Raw genomic sequence first — 19,642 nt, forward strand, 5'->3', positions numbered from 1 at the left:
TCTCTCTCTCTCTCTCTCTCTCTCTCTCTCTCTCTTCCTCTCTCTCTCTCTCTCTCTCTCTCTCTTCCTATATATATGTGTGTGTGTGTGTGTGTGTGTGTGTGTGTGTGTGTGTGTGTGTGTGTGTGTGTGTGTGTGTGTAGGTTACACCGGATTAAATGGCACCTCGTCTTAAATGGCACCTTGCCTCTTTTCCCCTCTCCTTTCATCATCAGCAAAATAAAGATTAGGCCTACAGAGGAGATTGTAAAGGCTCGCCTTTAGAGGGACGGGGATCTTCATTCCTCCGCCTTTGTGATGATATTGATGATGATGATGGCCAAGTGGACAGTTTGATTTTTGTGTGGCGAGCTAGTTATAAAGAATCAATATTATATCAAGGGGGTAACTTTGGTGATAAAGGACTTCAGCCATTCTGGCTATTCATCATAAGTCTGTAGCAAGCAGATAGGTCAAAAGAAATTATATTGCTCTAAAGAGTGTGTCTCCTTATCTCTCAGTACCAGGGGAGTGGAGGACACGCCGATCGATACAGTAGCTGCCGTATACTCCTTGCAATTATCAATAGCTGATTTTGTCTTCCTGGGGCTGCATCTATTAATACCAGATAATAACAGCCTTTTGGACATAACTTCAAAGGGGATGATGGAAAGAGAAGGAGAGGAAGAAGAAAACAGAAAGTTTGCTCACAGGACGACCTTGTTGTCAACAGATTTGTCTCTCATATGAGGTGGACACAGGGGAATAGACAAGTCAAACAGACGAAGGGGAGGGAGGAAGGAGCGCGCGCGCGGGGGGGGGGGGGGGGGGGGGGTATGGCTGAGCCTCCCCCTCTATAACAGAAAAAAGCTGCAGAATCCATCATTACAGTAAAACGCGTTTTAATGTATTCAGCTTTTCTGTCACAAACAAACATGATAACATAATAATATGAATACTTTTCACATCATTTTTTAATGAAGAACAATTATGCAATATCTACATCAATTATGAAGCCGTTTGCAATATAAAAAATAATTAAGATAATAAAATAAAACAACTCAGAGGCTTATTGTGCAAATCATGTTAATTCAGTTTAAAAAAAAAGAAGCAGGCTTTTATTTTTGCCCTATTTACATGCCACCCTGCGTCACACCCTAATCCTTTGAATTGTTTTCCCACCATGCCATGCGTCTGGACATTTCAATGCAAATAACAACGAGCAACGTAAAGGGTTAATGTGTTTATGCAGTGCCACGGTGAGCTGCCACCAGTGCACAACATCGTTTTACCCTCTTTTCATTTTAACCATAAGAGAGAGAAAATGATCTCATGAAGTCATGAAGGGGTCTTTAAAATATATTTTATTTAATTGTATTATTAATATTTATAATAATTGACCAAGATATATGCAAGTACAGGACAAGCTGCGTCTCCTGTGGCTGCCACCGTGCGTAAAATGATCTTAAAGTAGAATTAAATATGAAGAACAGGTGGGATGTTGTGATGGAAAGCCGACCGTGGAGCTACAAAGTCGACCATCTCATAAAACATAATACTCTACGAGATTAATATGACAACCTATCCATTACAGGTGGCCCCTGGTGCGAGCTATGAGATATTATATGATGGGAGGTCAAATCTAGGTGTTCACAGCGGAGTCTGAGGACGATCCACTGAACAATAACGTGGTGGTACATCCTAGTGGTGGCTGAAAGCAATGGGCTGAACCCCTGCTTGGGGGTTGACTCACACACAGCTCAGTCCCCCACACACACAGAGCCATGCCCAGCAACGAAAGACCGACGCTGCTCGTGGGCTGCCAGAAGATAACTTCAAAGTTGGCTTCGATGTGAGCCCGCGAACCGACCGACGGGGAAGACACCGAGCGGAGCTTTCATTTGGAAAACAAGCGCTGTTGTCGGGTTTGGTCACCGAAATATCAAGAAAAGCCACTTTTGGAGAGCGCACCGAGGCGAGGGCGCAACTGGGAGCTTAACACGGCGAGAGGAGGAGGAGTACGAGGGGAACTTCATCCTGATCACAAACACTGACGCGACTTCTCTTTGCCGGACAAATTAGTTTTTGATCACACTGACATCGTTGTTGGTACTTCAGAGGAGGACTGTTGCTAGTCGTGGCGCCGCTCTCTCGGAAGACGCGCGTCAAAGTTTGGAAAGCGAAGCTGCGCCATTTGAAAAGAAAAAACGGTAACAGTTTATTGCTATTGTCAATAACTTAACTCGTCCTGTCCACTTTCCCGCTGCAGATACCCGGGTATTAAATCAAATAACAGCTACTTTACCGGAAAGATGCCCACCAGGAGAAAACTTTAACGCATTGAAACACCTCAGAGACCTTAAACGACGCTTTGAGTCCAGTTCAGAAGGTGCTGCGTATTCAGCCTCTGCACACACACACACACACACACACACACACACACACACACACACACACACACACACACACACAAAAGAAGTTACCGGGAGAGAAAGTGCGAGAACTGAGCCAATATCTCAAAATAGTCTTTAGAAGAAGACACTTTCTGAAGTTCGGTGAAAGTGGGATCATAAAGGTCAGAGTGATGAAGATGAGAGACATTTCGTGAAGAAACGCGCTGGTGAATCTTAGCACTTGTGAGTCAGTGCGCTTCGTGAAAGGAGGAGGGGGACAGGAGACTGGCGTTCCCCGTTGAAGACCCCCCCTGTGAACTGGGCATAACAAGAGATTTGGTGTGTTGTGCTGTGTTGTTGGGGGAGGCTGGATAGTAAAGAGAAAAGAGAGGATAAAGTCTGAGAGTGAAGCGGCTAATTGCTTAGTCCGTCCCTCATTACCATATCCAATGCGCGTTCGCTGGACTCCAGCCAATCCTCCCCACCTTCACACGGTGCCATTAATCGCGAGGCATTATTCACTATCATAATTATTATACCGACATGCGCAATCCAACGCACAGCACCAGCAGCGGCAGCAGCAACACTGGCTAATTTCACATTTTGGCCCCCCTCTCTCCGCTACCAGACTGTTTGCGAACTTTTTGTGTGTTGATTCATTCCGCTCGTCGCTGATGTATCTGCAAAACGCAGACACATCTCGGAGCGCAAACGCAGCAGCATCGCCAGCACTGACGCCAGCAGCATGTCCCGACGCAAGCAAGCCAAGCCCCAGCACCTCAAGTCGGACGAGGATCCCGCACTAGCCGGTGTGATTTCCGAGCACGGTGAGTGGATTTGATCAGCTCAGGTCGCTTATCCAGATCTCTCTTCAAACAGACAACTTCCCCCTCACAACCCTGCTGTTCACTACTTCACTCTGCTTTAGACGCGTTTTCACCCGTTTCTCTAAATTTGAACATACATTAGATTAATTTGTATTATTGCTTGGTTGCCGATAGGATTTATTTCTTAAATATAGCTGCAGAAAATTGTAAGAAATCCATTGTTATACATTTAATAAGTTAAACATCTCTCCTTAATCGACAGAGAAGTGTACGATTCTCGATAAAGAAGTTCTGTGTTTGTTTTATTCCAAAAACTCTCTTTAACCTGCATCTCGTCCAGGCTGCATCATATGATCGGCTGCTGGCTGACAGATGACTTTCAGGATTAATAGAACAAATTCATATCATATTTTACAACACTTGCAGCCTTTACTTTATGTGTTGGAGGCCTTTTTGCAAAGGCCTGTTTTGAATTAAAACTGATTTCAGACTTTTTATGCGTCAAATATCGGAGCTGTGTTTTTTAATACTGTTTTCAGTCTTTTCCAGTTGATTTTATAGATGCATGCGCGCACATCAAAAATACCTCCAGCGATGTACAAACACACACATTTATAAATTGGGGAATATTTCACATGTTCCACTCAAGCTGTTAAAATAAAATAAAAAAAAATCCGTAGATACAGTAAATCCTGAACTATATATAAATAATATATATTTAATAAATGGGAAACGGTTGATTTTTTTTAATTTTTTTTTTTATTTTACAATCGGTGTCTTTTGTCCCTGAGCGCCTGTCTGGCACTGCAAGGAGCAAAATGCGGAATCTGTTGCAGGTCGAAGCCTTGTTTTGTTATGGAAATGTTTTTGTTTACCCCCCTCACATAAATTTAGCACACTTGATTTGTTCCCTTTTGCTCACAATGTCGACAAGATCGGCTGACAGAGCTCGTCCTGACCATGTGGGGGGAAGAAAAAGGAAGATTATTTATCCTGTAGCCTGAACTCATATTTTTGCGCAACAAAATCATCATCATAGAGCTGAAGTTATGTTTAAAGCAAGGTGAAGTGCTGGAGGAATTAGAGGAATAACATGACAACTGGATGGATTTTATTTAACTTATTTTGAAGTGCAGAAATCCTCTTCATATGTTTGATAAACAATTTTTAAATGTGATTTTAATATGGGCCTAATAAATATTTAAAAAAAAAATCCAATCTGATATATATATATATATATAGAGAGAGAGAGAGAGAGAAGGATGAGACATTGATTAATTGGTTTATTTATTTTGTATTATTTTACCAAACCTGAATAATAACACTACGCTTTACTTTGAAAATCATACATTTCTCACTACTCCAGCTGTTTTCTTTTTTATTTATCTTTGCTAAACGCAGACAGATGTATTTTGTTTTGGGTATCCATGAAGCTCAGTGCTCTCCACAAATCCTTGCTATTATTTATACCTTTCTATGTTCGCTCGTGTTGGCCAACACACACACCTAGTCACACACACACACACACACACACGCACGCACACACACACACACACACACACACACACACACACACACACGCATACACACACACACACACACACACACACACACACACACACACACACACACACATTTTCTAGGGCTTCTTTAAAATAGAAATGCGTGATGTAATCTCATGGGAGCAGCTCTCTTTGCATGGGGAAATGTTGGCGTTAGAGGAGGGAAATCACTGATGACTCTCTTTTGTCTGATTTACTCTTTTGGATTTATTTGTAATTTATGGGCCCTTCACTGACACAAACATTGTCAGTGTTTCGGCATTTGAGATAACCCTTCTCAGATTTTGGTCAGAGATACGAAACATACATCAGGTTGCTCTCCTGTTGGATTGTGGAATGAAAAGCAAATCTTCTTCTCTTTCTGTAAAAATCTGATCTTGATTGATTTGCATTTGGATTTGGATTTAAAATTATAATCACGATTTATAAAACAGAAATGTATTCTACCAAAAGAAGAAACGAGCGTCAAATATTTTAAAAACCTGTAAAAAAAACACGCACCTTTCTTCACTTTAAAATAAAACAAAAAACCACACACAGACTGTGTTATGGGTAACATACTGTATACTGTCACTGCCATTGTGCTTAAGACTGAAAGTGGCCGAGGAATGTTCTTGCCTTGCTGGATCACTATAGTGGTTCGCTTGTTTTTAGGACAGACGTCGCAGTGAAACAATCCCAAGCCTTTGGCCGAGCACAGCGAGCCCATACACACTTAAATAAACCTAATAATACCATGTCTCATCCAAAGCTACCTTACACGGCCAGCTACAAATGTCAGATTGTCAGTGTATCATTGCAGCATGATCAGATTCTCCGCTCCCCGTCGCTGTGGTACAGCTTGTGACGAACACTATTGATCGGTGACAAATCACTGCATATAATGTCGAAAGGAATTCAAAAGTTCCAATCGTCAGCCGTGGCTCCATTTAGACTTAAAATCCATACTTGTTGGGCGAGTGATGAAGAGAAAGTCGAGCATGTTCAAATAGTGCTCAAGGACACACTTTGTGTCGTGAAAATCATCAACAAACGAGACAGATGAGGGAGCTTGGATATAAACTTCACCGTGTGTGTTCACCCCCACCCCCCCCACCCCCACCAAAAAATCTTTGATTTGATCTGATCTATTTTTTTAAATATGTCTTTCATTTTTTTTTCACTGAGCTTAGTGGTGCCTCTTTAATACACTGCATCCCCGAAAACATGAAAAACTCAAATCAAGTGCCAGCAAGCGCTTGTCTGGCAGATCATCTCCCCCTCAGGCCTTCGGACACTTGCCCCCTGGGGGCATAGGGGGTTGTGTGTTCGTGTGTCTGTGTGTGGTAGGATAGGGATGGGGGGGGGGGGGGGGGGGGGGGGGGGCTCTGCTTAGGAGTGCTTTTATAAAGCTTGCTGACTTAACCTTTGTCTCGCCCCGGCCAGCGCCGCTAGATGTCAAGCTCCTTGCACAATTAGAACATGTGTGCCGCTGACCTTGGCAGCAGCTTACTCGTGTCCTAGAAAGTGTGAGTAGCGACGGGCTTTTCACCACACCGACACTTCCTCCGCATCCTGTGTCTTTGAAGTTGTGCATGTAGAGTTGTGAGCTGGCTGTGTACAATCACACTGAGAAGTGGTGGAATTTCCCTCAGTCGTCAGTGGACATGCACAGGATCATTTCAAACAAGAAAAATATATTTCTCCAGGATTATTGCTCCGTAAATATTATATCAAACATCTCAGGAGAACACAGTCACAGGCCATATTCACATTTTTAGGAGTCGAATCTTCTCAAACAGAGTTCAAATGTTCAGACAGGACCTTTTCCTCTCTGTTCAATGTTTGACTAAAGGGACACGTGTAGTTATGAGGTGCAAAAAATATATAATATAGTGAGAAAATCCCTGCTGACAGTGACAACACGGTTGTTGTCCACTTCCCCTGCAGTGCCTTTGCCTTTTGTTTTAATCCCCCTCTCACCATTGGGTGCAGGCCTGTGGACCACCCACATAGTTGTGCCAGAGATGTCTTCAAGAGGGCACTCAAATATGGCTGTGTCTTAATTACTACTCAGCACTGAAAATACACACACACACATACAAGCAAGATCCTGATTGAGAGGAAGAACTAGACAGGTGAGGGAATCACCGTTTAACATGAGGAAAGACAGCAGGTTTGGAGGAAGCTAACAGGTCGTCAGCTGATGAGGTGAATTTTGTCATAAATGGGTTTTGTTTGGATGTTTTCCTTTGGTTTGTTTGGATGATTTAAGAGCCAATTTGTTGAGAGAGTGTAGGGTCATGGGGGAGCATGTGTCTGACGATGATGGTGTTTTTTTTGTGGGTATAAAAGTTTTGGTTTTTTTTTGCGATTTTGGAAAAGTAAAACGCGATAGAAAAGGAGCTAAAACAAAGATTTATTAAATATGTCTTTTGCCTTCAGCGGATGGACACCCATTAGCTCCTGACGCCTCCTCCTCATCTCGAGCTCTTTTGTAGATCCAGAGACAGAGAGCCATCTTGACGGGTGACACAGTCATCTGGACAGAGTACCGTCATTGAATACTGTATCGCAAATGCTTACACAAACAAATCGTTAATGTTTTGGCTGCTCCACATCTGCAGGCAATGACAAAGGCCTCTCTGTTAGTACGGATATGACTGTACCACTCTGCAGTAGGGCTGACCAGGCCGATGACACACACACACACACACACACACACACACACACACACACACACACACACACACACACACACACACACACACACTCACACACTCACAGAGCTGTACTCGACGCTCGAGCCTCTGCAGGTCCGAGGGATCATTCGAGGAGATGCTTAGTGGGAGTAGCCACAGAGAGATTACTGTCAAGGGACTGCAAATATCATTCATTTGAAGGAGCTGCTGGTTTAAAAATGCATGGAAATAATAGTGTGCAAATAATTGGAATTAATGCAACGCTCATTGTGACAGATTCAGTATTTTTAAAATGGAAAGTATCGCTTCACAATATTAAGTAAAATCAAATTTTTCACCTTCTACTGCAGATAATTTCAACATTAAAAAGAAGCAGATTACACACAATATCTCAGTTTTAATAGTTGTCTGTCAAAAAACTTTAAAAAAACAGAAAACTTCAATGTTTAAAAGAATAATTTTGCTGCGAAGATTAGAGTTGTGGTGGAATTTCAAAAAGAGCAATGGAAAAACGTAATTAGGACAGGAATTACAACATTGTTGGACCCAGCAGGCCTTTTTTTTTCTCTTCTTTTTTTACCCTCGCCTCCCAACTTGAGCAGGACCTACAGTGATCCATCTCTCTTCAAGGATCCTAAAGTCTCTTCAGATACTTGAGAGCTATGCATTTTAAAGGTGGAGGAGGAGGGGTGGCTGTAGGAGCACTGTAAGAGTGCTGCTCTTACTGTTTTGGGTTTATGTAAATTAAATGTAACTTTTACATTGTTTGACGAAGCTGCTAATGGATTAAATTACAACACCCAATTTTATAATGAGATACCAATACCTTAACATAGTGTCATTGTCTGTGTGTGTATTCGTTTCGTGAATCTGGAAATTGTTAAGAATGAGAGAATTAGTACTTGCCCAATGCTTCGGTCAATGCCCAGCTCTGTGGCTTTCACAGAATCAGTGGAAAGCATGAATACCTCATCTGATATAATATGTCAGATTAGCGGTTTCAGTTAGCATGCCAAAGATTGCTGAGCAAGATAGCGGACACACAGATTCAATGTCTACAATCCCCCTATTGACTGCGATCAGCTTAATATTTGCATCTGAGTAAATGAAGACTCTTAAAGGAATGAAAAACGGATTGGATTTTGTTTTCATCCCTTCCTTTCTCATGCTATAGGAAAATCAATACCCCTCCTCACACACACACACACACACACACACACACACACACACACACACATATATGTACAAATACACACATGCACCCTTTCACTGTCTTGCAAACACAAAACAACCACAAAATGTCATCTTGACAGAAAACACAATGGTAGTACATTCTGATGGTGACTGAAGACACACGTTTTTTCAAAATTATAAGCATAAACAGTGTTTTAATATTTTCACTGAGGGTATACAAATATTTAGGTTGTATTAGTGTATTTAATACCGACTAATTGGAGCAATGTTCAAACTGACAGAAACAACAGCAAATTCCTGCATCTTACTTATTTTCTTAGTTATTTTCAAATTGCAGTGATTTTTAGTGAGTCAAAGTATTTTGAGCTTTTGAGGGTGTTGAGATCAATTTTGAAAAATTCGTCATGATATCCTTTGGATTGTTCCAACAATAAATGCTGCAAAGAAATAAAAATGTCAGACAGGAAAGATATTTTCAAATGAGGAATTTTTAAATACACAAATATAAATTAGAAGCAGGAAAAAGGGGAAAAAGCAGCAATCATTTATTTTTTTATTTTTGAAAACATATAGTGTAAATTTTAAAAGGCAGGCCTGTGCAGAAAATACTTCTACACATGCCAGATTCTCCAGTTCCAGCAAGGAGTGTGTTTATGTGTGTGTATCTTTTAGGTGTTGATTCCTATACATATACACGTATTCTGTGTATGTTCTTTGTCTGACTGAGAAAATGTGTCAGTGTGTGTGTGTGTGTGTGTGTGTGTGTGTGTGTGTGTGTGTGTGTGTGTGTGTGTGTGTGTGTGTGTGTGTGTGTGAGGTCAGAGGCATACAAAGGCCCCTGCTTGTAATTGTATGAATGAATAAAAGAGATTGACAGTAATACCATTCTAATAACTAATCAGCTCAACACAATGCCTACTCATTTGCGTTGACCTTTCAACCCTCAATTATGGAAATGAGTCCTGCTGTCCGCTGCTGGCCTAAGGAGCTTTTTAGCCTGCTGTCACGTGGCGCTGAGGTTTCCAGTCACTGGCTCCTTCTCCCTTGTTGATTTTTTTTTTTGTTTGTATTTTAGCTTAAATCAATAATATTTTTTTTTTCTCTCAAAGGAATTTTTAAAGGACTTTTTATACTAGATAAATGCCAGAATAAAAATGTGCTTCGTATCTGTAAATTTTATTTTCCTTTCATTGCTTAGGCAGATTTTTAATTTTTAATTTTACCTGGAAACATACGTGATTAAGTAAAATAATATCGGCCTCTGTCAGCTCTAGCCCCCAGTGAGCATGAGAACACGAAGCCTGTCCAAAACCATTCTGTTTATAATTAATTAAGTCACAGACACCAGACCATGATAGCGCATGCCCCCTTTGGCCACAAATTATAGGAGGAGTGATGAATTTCTTTACTAATGAGTCACTGTAATTGGCACAAATGCTTCATGTCTGCTTCGCCATGGCTCGCCTCGCTTCATTTTAACCTTTGAAATTAGCGTAAGCACAGTATGAATCTCATGATTACTCACTTACAAAGCGCAGAAGGACTTTGAATGTCAGGGAAACATGTGCTGAATGTAACGTACAGCCTTTCCTGGTGGTTTTCAGAGGCCACTCATACTGGAATTACTTTATCTTTTTAAGTCAAAACTCAGGCCGGTTAAGCCTTTTGGGTGTGATGCACTCTCATGATTTGGGCAAAGAATTTTCATAGGTGAAAACAGAATTGCTTCATTGAGACATGCTTTTTGTGCCTTCAGTTTTATAGTCATATACACAAATAATCATCAACCCATATTTAACTTTTTCATTAGTTTATAGCACCCTTGAAAAAAAAAAATCAGCAAAGAGCTCCACCTTCTTTTAAAGCCTTTTTAGACTGACCATCTTTTCATGAAATTCATCATTTTTATTTGCAATAAATGCCTGTGAAATTGTCCTAACATTTCTATCGTGTGAAGTGTATATAAAATGGTTTAATTTGTGGATAAATAGTTAGATTAGCAGGGTCTTTGAGTGTAAACTGAACAGGACACTCTGAAGAAAAGTACGTGCTTCCATGCCTTGGCGGTGATTGAGTACACTTCCTACTAGTAATGAAAGGGACATATATACATTGACAACACAGATGCAGAAACACTCATTTGCAAACACACACACACACACTCTAGAACTATACTTAAAACAGAAAAAATAAACTTACAAGGGAGGCCATTTTTACATGGTTTTGATCAGGTGTGAATTTAGCCCATGTTCAGAGTTTGTGCTGGTTTGTTTGACTCTTGATGGTTGCATGTGGAAGAGGAAGTGGCTTCCTACAACTGTGATTAAACATGTGTAACTAATCAGAGACTTTGCTGCCATGGCACTAGCATGTAATTTGTTGAGTCTTATGTCAGAGAGCACGAGAGAGGGAGAGAAAGAAAGACGGAGAGAGAAAGAGAAAGAGCATTTCTCTACCGAAAGTGAATGTTTTGGATTTTGAACATTTCAAAAAGTATTTCAAAGTGGGAACACTTTTAAATTATAGATATTGCTACACATTTTAAATTGTCCAGTTTATATTCACTGCTATTCACTGTGTAGCCGGTATATAAATACTGTAGATTCAACAAATCTATGCACTTACTTTTGACTATAAATTCTCCCTGCCGTCATAAAAGTTCAATACAGAGTCCCTTGTGTAGCCTCTGGGCTAAAATGTTACCTTTGCAATGCTAAATGAAAAGGCCTGGGCATTTGAAATTCAGGTGGAAATGACTGAGCTTGATAGCAGAGGGGAATCCTAATGGGGCCATCAAAGTCCTGATTTGTACCCAACAGATGAGGCAGCTGTGAATTGTATGAAATATTGGAAATCAATAGGTTCTATGGAATTTCATTAAGCGGCAGTATCCACAATTGATAGGCCCTCATAATTTGATGGATTGCACAAAGAAAATTATTAGCTGGTTCTACGGAGAGGGTGCGAATGCACAAATCTGGGTCTTGAGAATTGGTGAACTCGGGCAATTTGTTCAGAGTAAAAAAATAAAAAGCATATTGATTTTGGTTATGTTAAAAGAGAGAAAAAAAAAATCAAAGGTTAAATCTTTGCAGCACTGCACTGCAAAATATGTGTGGATTCTTTATTGATTATTTATTCATTAATTCTTCTTTCTTCTCTCCCCCCCCCCACTCCCCCCGCAGCCCGAGGTGAAGTGCTGGAGGATGCCGACAGTGGGAACGAGAGCCGCAGCGGCAGTGAGGAGACCCATGTATGTGAGAAGTGTTGTGCTGAGTTCTTCAAGTGGTCAGACTTCTGTGAACATTTAAATAGCTGCACCAAGAACCCCCTGGTGCTCATAGTGAATGACAATGAGGACACGCCTAACCCCACCCAGGATTACCCTTCAGAGCCCTCCCCTGCACCAAGCTGCCCGAGTGAGCAGGATGACAGCGAGGACCCCAGGGAGGGCAACCACAGTCCTGCTGGTGAGGGGGACGACGGCCCAGAGACAGCAACTTTAAATGGGGTCAATGTCCTGGAAAAGGAGGACGAGCAGATGGAGCTGGAGCTTTCTCCTGAAAAAAATGTGGATCCTGAAGAGAGAGATGTGACATCCCCTGAGCCAGATGGCTCCCTACCTCAGCTCAATGATGTTGTTCCCTCTGCTATCGCAAGCTACGCCATGCCAAGCACCAATGTTACCTTGGAGACCCTGCATGGCACCCGGGTTGCAGTTGCCCAGTTTTCACAGAGTGTAAGAGCAGCAGCGGGCAGTGGGGTTTCCACCATGGCTATTCCCATGATCCTCGACCAGCTGATGGCCCTCCAGCAGCAGCAGATTCATCAGCTGCAGCTAATAGAACAAATACGTAGTCAGGTGGCTCTCATGAACAGACAGTCTGCCCCACAGCCTGCTCTCAACCACCATCACAGCAACGCTGCTGGAAACCAGGGTCCTGTATCCTCCTGTGTCCCTCCTGTTGCAAGTCAGCTTCAGCTACATAACTTCATCACTCCCCCTGTCCATCAGCTGCCTGTCAGGTTGCCGGCCACTCTCAATAGTCAAGGACCTTCAACTCTGACCTCAGCAATAGAAGGGCCTCTCTGTCAAACACCACAAAGTGTCAGTCAGCAGTCTATCACTTCAATTCCGAACACATCCTCAAATAATTCCGTGTTTCCCCCACCAAGTGGTATTGGATTGTCATCTCTACTTCCCACCTGCTCGTCCTCAGTCACAAACATTAGCACTAGTAGTAGTGTAACAGGAGGTGGGGGTATCAGCAGCAGCTCAGCTCTTCCCAGGAACTCCACCACCCCTCCCTCACTCAGTCATAGCAGCATCCTGAGTTCTGCCTCCAGTCTACCGCTGATACCTCACAGCTCATCGAGCAGCGTTATCTTCCCCAATCCACTGGCCAGCATAGCAGCCACAGCCAATGCGCTCGACCCCCTCTCTGCTCTAATGAAGCACCGCAAGGGGAAGCCCCCAAATGTGTCTGTGTTTGACACCAAGCCCAGTTCAGAGGACCCCTTTTTCAAGCATAAGTGCCGGTTCTGTGCCAAGGTGTTTGGCAGTGACAGTGCCCTACAAATCCACCTGCGTTCCCACACTGGAGAGAGGCCCTTTAAATGCAACATATGTGGCAACCGCTTCTCCACCAAGGGGAATCTGAAAGTCCACTTCCAGAGGCACAAAGAGAAATACCCACATATTCAGATGAACCCTTACCCTGTGCCAGAGTACCTGGACAATGTGCCCACAAGCTCAGGCATCCCATATGGCATGTCGCTGCCCCCAGAAAAACCTGTAACCACGTGGCTAGACAGTAAACCTGTCCTTCCCACTGTCCCCACCTCTGTCGGGCTCCAGCTGCCTCCGACGCTCCCTAGTATGATGGGAGGTTTTGGCGAGTCTCCAAGCCTCACTCCACTCAACGGGTCTCCTCAGAGGCCATCCCCACCTTCGAGCGAGTGTGCATCTTTGTCCCCAAATATCATCACTGACTCTGGCATGACTACTACTTCGCCCTCTCCTAAACCCAGCCTAGGGAGTGACGCACCTCCTCTCCTGAAGCCCGAAGGTATTCTCTTGCCCCCAAGCTGTTCTACTCGGCCAGGAGAGAACACAACCACCACACCTACAGTAACTAAAGTGCTTCTTTCCACTACTGTCACCTCCACAACATCGTCCAGCAGTGGCCAGGTCACTGAACCCATCAGTAGCCCCAACTCGGTTTCGAATTCCCATCCTGTCCTTCCCATGCTATCAGACCAGTTTAAGGCCAAGTTTCCCTTTGGAGGCCTCCTAGACTCTATGCAAACCTCAGAGACATCAAAGTTACAGCAGCTCGTCGAGAACATTGACAAGAAGATGACCGATCCCAACCAGTGTGTTATCTGTCATCGTGTTCTGAGCTGCCAGAGTGCTCTGAAGATGCACTACCGCATCCACACTGGCGAGAGGCCATTCAAATGCAAAATATGTGGGCGGGCATTCACCACCAAGGGAAACCTGAAAACACACTTCGGAGTCCATAGGTCTAAACCCCCGCTTCGGGTCCAGCACTCCTGCCCGATCTGCCAGAAGAAGTTCACCAATGCCGTAGTGCTGCAACAGCACATTCGTATGCACATGGGAGGGCAGATCCCCAACACTCCTGTCCCTGAAAGCCTGCAGGAGATGGAAACCGACCTCTCCTTTGATGAGAAGAGCTTAGATGCGATGAGCAATTATGATGATGACTTTCTGGATGAAATGGAGCAGGCTATGGACGATGACATTGACCTAAAAGAAGGAGAAGTGGATCCATCTAAACCTTATTCACCTGGGAGCTCCCCACCACCTTCCATCATCTCCAGCATTGCTGCAATGGAGAACCAGATGAAGATGATCGACTCTACTGCCAACATGACTCGTTCATTTGGTCAGAGGCCTGCACAGAACGGCGGCAGCTTTGGAAGGGAGAATGATTGCTTTACCACCGATTCCCTGTCTGCAGTGGGGGATATTGAAGGTCAAAGCTTGGGGAGCCCCGCTTTGTCCGAATCCTCTGGCTCTATGCAGCATTTGTCCCCAGTTCACAACCATTCTGAAAGCCAGCGATCCAAGTCCCCAGCTACACTCAACAATAATAACAACAGCAGTGCCATGACAGCAGAGGAGGGCCACGAGAACAATATAGCTGGGTTGACAAAAGTGAAGTCGGAAAAATCAGAGACCCCATCTCCGCTTTCGGCGACTGAAGGTACCGGGGCCCTTGACCTGACTGCCACTCAACCTGGCAGGCACTTCATCAAGGAGGAGAGCCACTTCAACATGCTGTTTCTAAATAGAGATCGAGGTGTGTATGTGCAAAATCAACAAAAACATCATTTCATGTGTAGTTAAATGGTGATAACCAGAGAATGAGTAAATGTAGGTGAAAACATAATGCAGCTGAATTACCAAATAAACATAAAAGGCCCATCAGCCTCGTAAATGCAATAATGATTTGTATGTTCTAAAATCTGACTAATTCAAGAAGCTATATTGCAGTTACGAGACTCCCAGTTAGAAAAGTTACTGTGTGTAATTTGAATGTATCAGTCTTATAGTATTAATTTAATCTCTTCTTCCTAAGGGCTGAGCACTCAGAATTTGGCCAGCACTGCCTCAAACATGATCAAAATGGAAATGAATGGACATGGCAAGTCAGTGTCCCTGAACGACAACTCGCACCTGCCCGTGGGCATTCAGGTTCCGGCTGCAGCACCGACGACCACCATGAGTCCCAGCATCAACCCCATGTTGGCTCCCCCGCCTCCACGCCGTACACCTAAGCAGCACAACTGCCACTCGTGTGGGAAGAATTTTTCCTCAGCCAGTGCTCTGCAAATCCACGAGCGCACACACACTGGGGAGAAACCTTTCGCCTGCTCTATTTGTGGAAGGGCTTTCACCACAAAGGGCAATCTGAAGGTATGATCCAGCTTCAATTTGGACTTTACTTTGCAGGGGTCATTCTGGGTGTATGGACACATACCACTAAATATAAAACACTCAAGGATCAGATTTGAAGAACTGCATGTCCCTCTTCTTGAAACCACTGTACTGTCCGTCCTGATTGTTTGCTCAATAAAGCAAAAGCTGTGCATTTATACCACCAGTATACATTTGAAATCAGTGAATACACAATTAATTACAACTGATGTGCCACAAATTTTCAAATCTAGTGATTTGAATGTCTTAGCAGAGGCTAAAATGTAGCTGATACCTTATTAGTTCTGTGAAGTCGGCCTATTCCAAATCTCTTCTACTTTAAAACCTTTATGCACTACAAAATAATTCCAAAAATGTATGCTTGTTTGTTTTCACATTCAGTTTTGGACTCTTTCCTTTTATTCCAGCTCATAACATTTTTTGTTTGCTTGTATTTTAGGACTTGCTCGTGAAGTCTCTCATTCTCTCTCTGTTTTGTTGCTAATTTTAGGTTCACATGGGAACACACATGTGGAACAATGCTCCAGCGCGAAGGGGTCGGCGACTGTCTGTGGAGAATCCCATGGCCCTGCTGGGCGGGGATGCCATGAAGTTCAGCGAGATGTTTCAGAAGGATCTGGCGGCTCGGGCCATGAACGTTGACCCGGGTTTCTGGAACCAGTACGCAGCCGCCATCACCAACGGCCTGGCCATGAAGAACAACGAGATCTCAGTGATTCAGAATGGAGGCATCACCCAGCTGCCTGTCAGCCTCGGCGGAGCAGGAATCACTTCGTTGGGTGCCATGCCTGGAGGAATGGACCGTGTTCACCCCGGCAGCAGCCCTCCCATGACGGGTATGGAGAAGGCAAGTCTGGAGGTTACGGCCAGTCGTCCCTTCTCCAGATTTATGGAGGAGAACAAAGAGATTGGAATCAATTAAAGATACTTTTCTGTATTATTCCAAGGTAGGCGTTTGGCAAAGACTAAGAGTCTGACAATGAGGAAAGAAACTTCTGATCCAGTCTGAACTCATGCGTACTATATTATGTACAGATTAAATATTTTTTGTTTGGTTTTGGAAATATAGTATTTAGTATTGATTAGAAGTCTTTGCCTTTCACCCATTCCCTCCTCACTTGATATTTCGCCTATACGAAGAATACTTTGTCTCTTGTTTGAGAATATGTCGTCTTGCAAGATTTGCATGGTACTTATTGTTTTTTCTCAGTATGTTTGACTGCTTTCATGAATTCCTTTGAAAACCAGGATCCTGCCTCAGTTATGATGGGCAAGCGTCTTATCTGGACAGGACTAAAACACAAAAGGACAGAGTTTTGTTTAAAGACAGTCTAACCTTTGTCCGGCAACCTTGTTTACGGTTGCTCTTTTAAATATAAAGGGCCGAAAGACTGAAGAAAAGACTGAAGTATAGTGTTTCTGTGCTCGCCTGATATTTTACTTTCTCATGAACTAGAAAACTTGAAAAAAAAATAATGTTTGAACTATTTTAATCTTTACATTTAGTCTCCCAGCATTGTCTTATAATATTGTCCTGTGTCTTTAGTATTTATGATATTGACAAAAAAAGCGGGTATACAAAAATATATTTAATGGCCCAAGCATTTTATTGATCCTTTTTTTTTCTAAACTGCAGGCTTCACTGATGAATATCTCTTTCAATAAAGACAATATGTCCTTTGAGTTGAACAACAAAGCAAAATGGTAGGTTTTATTTGGATATCTGTTGAGACTATGTGTATCTCATTACATTGTAAAGAGGCTAGAGATATCCGAAGCTGCTATGACCACAACCCTGCTTTTAACCTTTGTAAAAAGAAAAAAGAAGTGATCCTTTTGAAGAAATATCTATGTATAGAAATACAGACAAATCTAAAACAGGTATGCATATTTTGTATCACATAAAAATAGACATCATGAGTTGAGAATATTTGTCATGTTTGTGAATGCACTTTTTAAAAACAAGACGTTTTGTCTGTGAGTTACCGTTAACCTTTTGACTGAGCTATCTATCACGTGCTGTTTTCATTGTTTTCAGCATACCACTCCTACAATTGGCAGAGTCAGTTCTCTGTTATTGCATCTGTGCTACTCGTCAGAGTGCAAACTCATCACTCAATCAAAACCTTCTTAAATAAAAAAAAAAAGAAAACAGCTGTGTGTGTTTGAATGGTCTCTTTGACAGCATCACATTTCCCTTTTTCTGTCACTTTTATTTGTATAAATAAAAATGTTAATACCAGAGACATATTCAAATCATTTAAAGATCTTTTTCTTTTTTATTCCCTAAATTTCTCCAAAAGTTTATTTTCCTTGTGTATTTTTAGAAAAAATACTTTGAGAAGAACAGATCAAGCAGGGGTATCTGCTTTTGTTGTGTGAGCCAACAGTGTGCTCGTGATATTGGAAACATCAGTTAAATATAATTGAACATTTTAATCAACTTGCTTTTTGAATCGGGCAAAATTGTAGACATTTTATTTCTAGAAAAAAAAATTGTCTTCTCTTTTGGAACACATTGTTTTTAAACTCAGTTTCCAGATGTTGTATTCAGGTAAATCATAAAAAAATAATTTCATTTCATGCATTTGCTTTTTCGTTGGCATTGAATCAAATAATAATTAAAAAAAAAAGCTAATATTTATTTTGTTTATTGCATGTGTATGTGTGTGATCTGTACAGAAAAGAAAAAGACCCACAGAATCACAGTTGATGGCATGTCACCCTTCCCTTACATCGTGGAGATCCACTATTCTGTACATGACTTAAAGAAAATGAAAATAGTACAACCAAAACAATTGTATATAAATAACATATACTACAATTTGTACAATTACAATATATAATTTAGCAAATTTTTTTTTTTTTTTTTTTTTTTTTTTGTAGGTCAATTGTTTTTCTAATATCAAGAAGGGGTTCTTCCAGGTCAAAGATGTAGGGGTTGACTCTATAAAAATCTGAAACAATTTTGTATATTTGTGGAGTAGAGATTCATCTTAAGCAGGATTTTTATATCAAAATATTACAAATAATTAATGACTACATGGTGTTCAGCTGAGCCTATGTGAAATCCATGATTAAACACTTTGACATAATCATAATAACTGTTGTGTAACACAATGGAAAATCAGGGAGTCACATGTTAATATGCACCAAAAAAAAAAATTGCACATGTCCAGCAGTGGGCCAAGGCATTTCACCTCATAACTAAAATACCTTCCTGTGGCCGAGTGGCAGTGGGAGATAGAGCTGTGTCCGAGTAGTGGCGTATACTGTGTGGGACTCAGTGAAGTCATTTTGTGTTTGTGTGTGTGTATATGTGTGTGGTAAAGCTATGGCAGGCTCGTCCCAGCATTCAGCCCTTCTGGTGCAGGACACTTGACACATGGTCCACATGTGTGCGAACACACACGCACACAGCTTCACACTCCTCCACAAATACCCATGTTCTCACTTTCTCCAACATAAAAAATACAATTTTACCAAATACTCTTAAAGATGGAGGAGGAAAAATGCCCCTGCTGTGAACAACGTGCAGCCACATCAGGTGCAAGATGAAAGTTAAAGCTAATCACTGAGAACAAAGGACCTTTTAAATGCTTATCTGGCAACTGGACTGGCAGATGGGACTAAACCTTCATCTTGAATTCCTCACCAGTTAAAGTAGATTGTTGTGGCTTTAAAAATCCTTGCCTTATCAGTCTCTCAGAACAAGACAGATGATTATTTAGGGAAAAATTAAAACAAATTTAAAGATGTGATTTCAAAAACCCATATGTTCAAGCAACCAGGCAATTGTTTAAATTAATACTTGCAAAGTTTTACTAAGGTATTTCACATGATAATTATATCTGAAAACCCATACACAGCTAAAATCTTATAATAAATATCAAGAGAAACATGTATTTACAGTGTGAAAATAACCTGTATGAGTCCTATTACAAGGACAACCGGGACATTACCCACTGCAGCTAAGCAATGGCTGGTCTGTCCAAGTCCATCTCACTTCAGCTTTCACCACTGAGCCATAACTGTTTGT

General features: G+C 42.0%; 1 protein-coding gene across 1 annotated transcript; it reads left to right on the forward strand.

The window, feature by feature from the left end:
• Nucleotides 1–1,770: 1,770 nt before the first annotated feature.
• Nucleotides 1,771–17,757, forward strand: sall3a (spalt-like transcription factor 3a). The gene is made up of 4 exons (XM_069143340.1): nucleotides 1,771–3,199; nucleotides 11,822–14,965; nucleotides 15,245–15,582; nucleotides 16,094–17,757. The coding sequence occupies exons 1-4, from the start codon at nucleotides 3,118–3,120 to the stop codon at nucleotides 16,523–16,525; spliced, it is 3,996 nt and encodes a 1,331-aa protein (XP_068999441.1). The 5' UTR covers nucleotides 1,771–3,117; the 3' UTR covers nucleotides 16,526–17,757.
• Nucleotides 17,758–19,642: the final 1,885 nt, after the last annotated feature.

This window comes from Embiotoca jacksoni, unplaced genomic scaffold (assembly GCF_022577435.1).
Source record: "Embiotoca jacksoni isolate LCO1_2020_lvr unplaced genomic scaffold, fEmbJac1.0.p SCAF_11, whole genome shotgun sequence".
Taxonomy (NCBI): Eukaryota; Metazoa; Chordata; class Actinopteri; family Embiotocidae; genus Embiotoca; species Embiotoca jacksoni.

Coding starts and splice junctions, on each gene's coding strand:
- sall3a (XM_069143340.1), top strand. CDS start 3,118: ATGTCCCGACGCAAGCAAGCCAAGCCCCAGCACCTCAAGTCGGACGAG. Junction 3,200..11,821: donor CGGTGTGATTTCCGAGCACG/GTGAGTGGATTT, acceptor CTCCCCCCGCAG/CCCGAGGTGAAGTGCTGGAG. Junction 14,966..15,244: donor GTTTCTAAATAGAGATCGAG/GTGTGTATGTGC, acceptor CTTCTTCCTAAG/GGCTGAGCACTCAGAATTTG.